The 1,554-nt window shown below is 56.2% G+C and overlaps 2 protein-coding genes across 2 annotated transcripts in view; one reads left to right on the forward strand and one right to left on the reverse strand.

Moving 5' to 3' along the window:
• Window positions 1-557, forward strand: part of VDBG_01830 (conserved hypothetical protein) — a gene marked incomplete at both ends in the record, with an annotated part of 1,508 nt that extends 951 nt beyond the window's left edge. The window contains 2 exons of the mRNA XM_003007596.1: window positions 75-328; window positions 385-557. Coding sequence (XP_003007642.1) covers window positions 75-328; window positions 385-557 — 427 coding nt within the window. The remainder of the gene's footprint in view (window positions 1-74; window positions 329-384) is intronic.
• A 365-nt stretch (window positions 558-922) lies between these two features.
• VDBG_01831 (BTB/POZ domain-containing protein) overlaps window positions 923-1,554 on the reverse strand; it is a gene marked incomplete at both ends in the record, with an annotated part of 2,043 nt that continues 1,411 nt past the window's right edge. The window contains one exon of the mRNA XM_003007597.1: window positions 923-1,489. Within this exon, the coding sequence (XP_003007643.1) occupies window positions 923-1,489 (567 nt within the window). The remainder of the gene's footprint in view (window positions 1,490-1,554) is intronic.

Genomic DNA, 1,554 nt, shown 5'->3' on the forward strand with positions numbered 1-1,554 from the left:
GAAAACAAAAAAAACCCGAGAAGCGCTACCAGATGGGGCGAAGGACACGGTTGGCCTACAGACGAATGCTCGAGCTTCATGGACAATGGCGGGCCCGGCGCCCGCGCGGCCCTCGTCGCGGCTAAGAAAGATGGACGACTCGGTCTGCGGCTTACGACTCCCGGCCTCGACACCATCGGCGTGCCGCCAGCCCTTTTGCCGCCCTTCATGGCGACGCAAGAAGCCCCAGGAGATCTTCAAAGCAGGGCAGCCTCGAGCACGGCAGCGTCATGGCCGGCGCCGACCGTAACTTTTGCGACAAGAAGCGTTGCAAGCCCCACCACGGCTGGTACCAGATTCACACTAAGGACGTGAGGTATCTGATGCGCTGTCTGACATCCGAAGCCAACAAGAAGCTCAACCTCGAGGCGGAGATCCGGGACGCTGCTGTGCAGAGGAGACTGAGGAAGGAGCGCGAGGGAAATGGCGTCGAGTATCACGGGCAGTACGCGGTGCAGCTTGGAGATCAGGACAAATCTGTGACTGCCGATGGACCTCTTGAGACGATCAGCACTTAACTGCCTGGCACAATTAGTTGGCGACATGGGCTCGATCGGCCCAGCTGCAGTGGGTTGGTGACTTGGGAAGGATGCTCTGGAGCTCGGCGTTGCTAGGCAGGATAGAAGTCACCATAACAGTGACAGTATGACTGAATGAGTGAAAAGGGTCGTCGGTTCTACTCCGACATTGGAAGCATTTTTTTTTTTGCAAAATAATGAGCATTGAGTTTTAGTCTACGACATCCAAATAGAAGTGGACTGATTTTTCAACTGGAAAGGAGTTGGTCTCTATGGCACGACGGCACTTAACGAGCTACGCCTTGCCATGCCCTTGCCTGACCGATTTGGTTCTCATGAATACTGATCTAGGAATGCATCTATCTCTATGCGTCAAGTTTAAGGCGTTCTAGCATGATGTCGATCTTTCCAAGCAGGATCTGGTAGTTGATCGCATCCGAGGCAAACTCGTCTTCGGCCACGGCGCCATCAAGCGTCATGACGCCGCCTGTCTCTTCGGTTGCTTCTTCCTTCTCAGCAGGCTCTTCCGACTTGACAACTCTCAGGTCGATCTCTTGCAGAGTCAAGCCGTCCTCGGCCTTTTGCTGCGCCTCCTGGCTGCTCTCCGCCAGCGACGCAGCCGCGGCCGCGTTGATCTCGCCCTGCTCGTCCATCATCTCGTCGAGACCGGCATCCTCGAACCGCAGCCGGAAACGCTCCGAAAGATAGTAGCGGATATCGTCTAGCAATTCAATAGTGTCCGTCTCTTCGCGGTTCTTCAGCCGCTCGGCACTTTCTTTGATGAGGTCGGCGAATTCGGCTTCGTCGATGTAGTCTTCCAGCCGGTACGCCAGGTACCGAGCGGCGAACTCCTCGAGCCGCTGCACCCTCAGGTCCCACGCGGCATGTATGACGTCGTAGATGTTGATGGGTTCCGTGTCTTCCTCTTCGGGCTGTGCCGTGTGTGCGGTCGACGAGAACATTGCTGTGCGCTGCCCAATGTACTGATGACCTGTGC

Source organism: Verticillium alfalfae, genomic scaffold (genome assembly GCF_000150825.1).
Source record: "Verticillium alfalfae VaMs.102 supercont1.2 genomic scaffold, whole genome shotgun sequence".
NCBI classification, from domain to species: domain Eukaryota; kingdom Fungi; phylum Ascomycota; class Sordariomycetes; order Glomerellales; family Plectosphaerellaceae; genus Verticillium; species Verticillium alfalfae.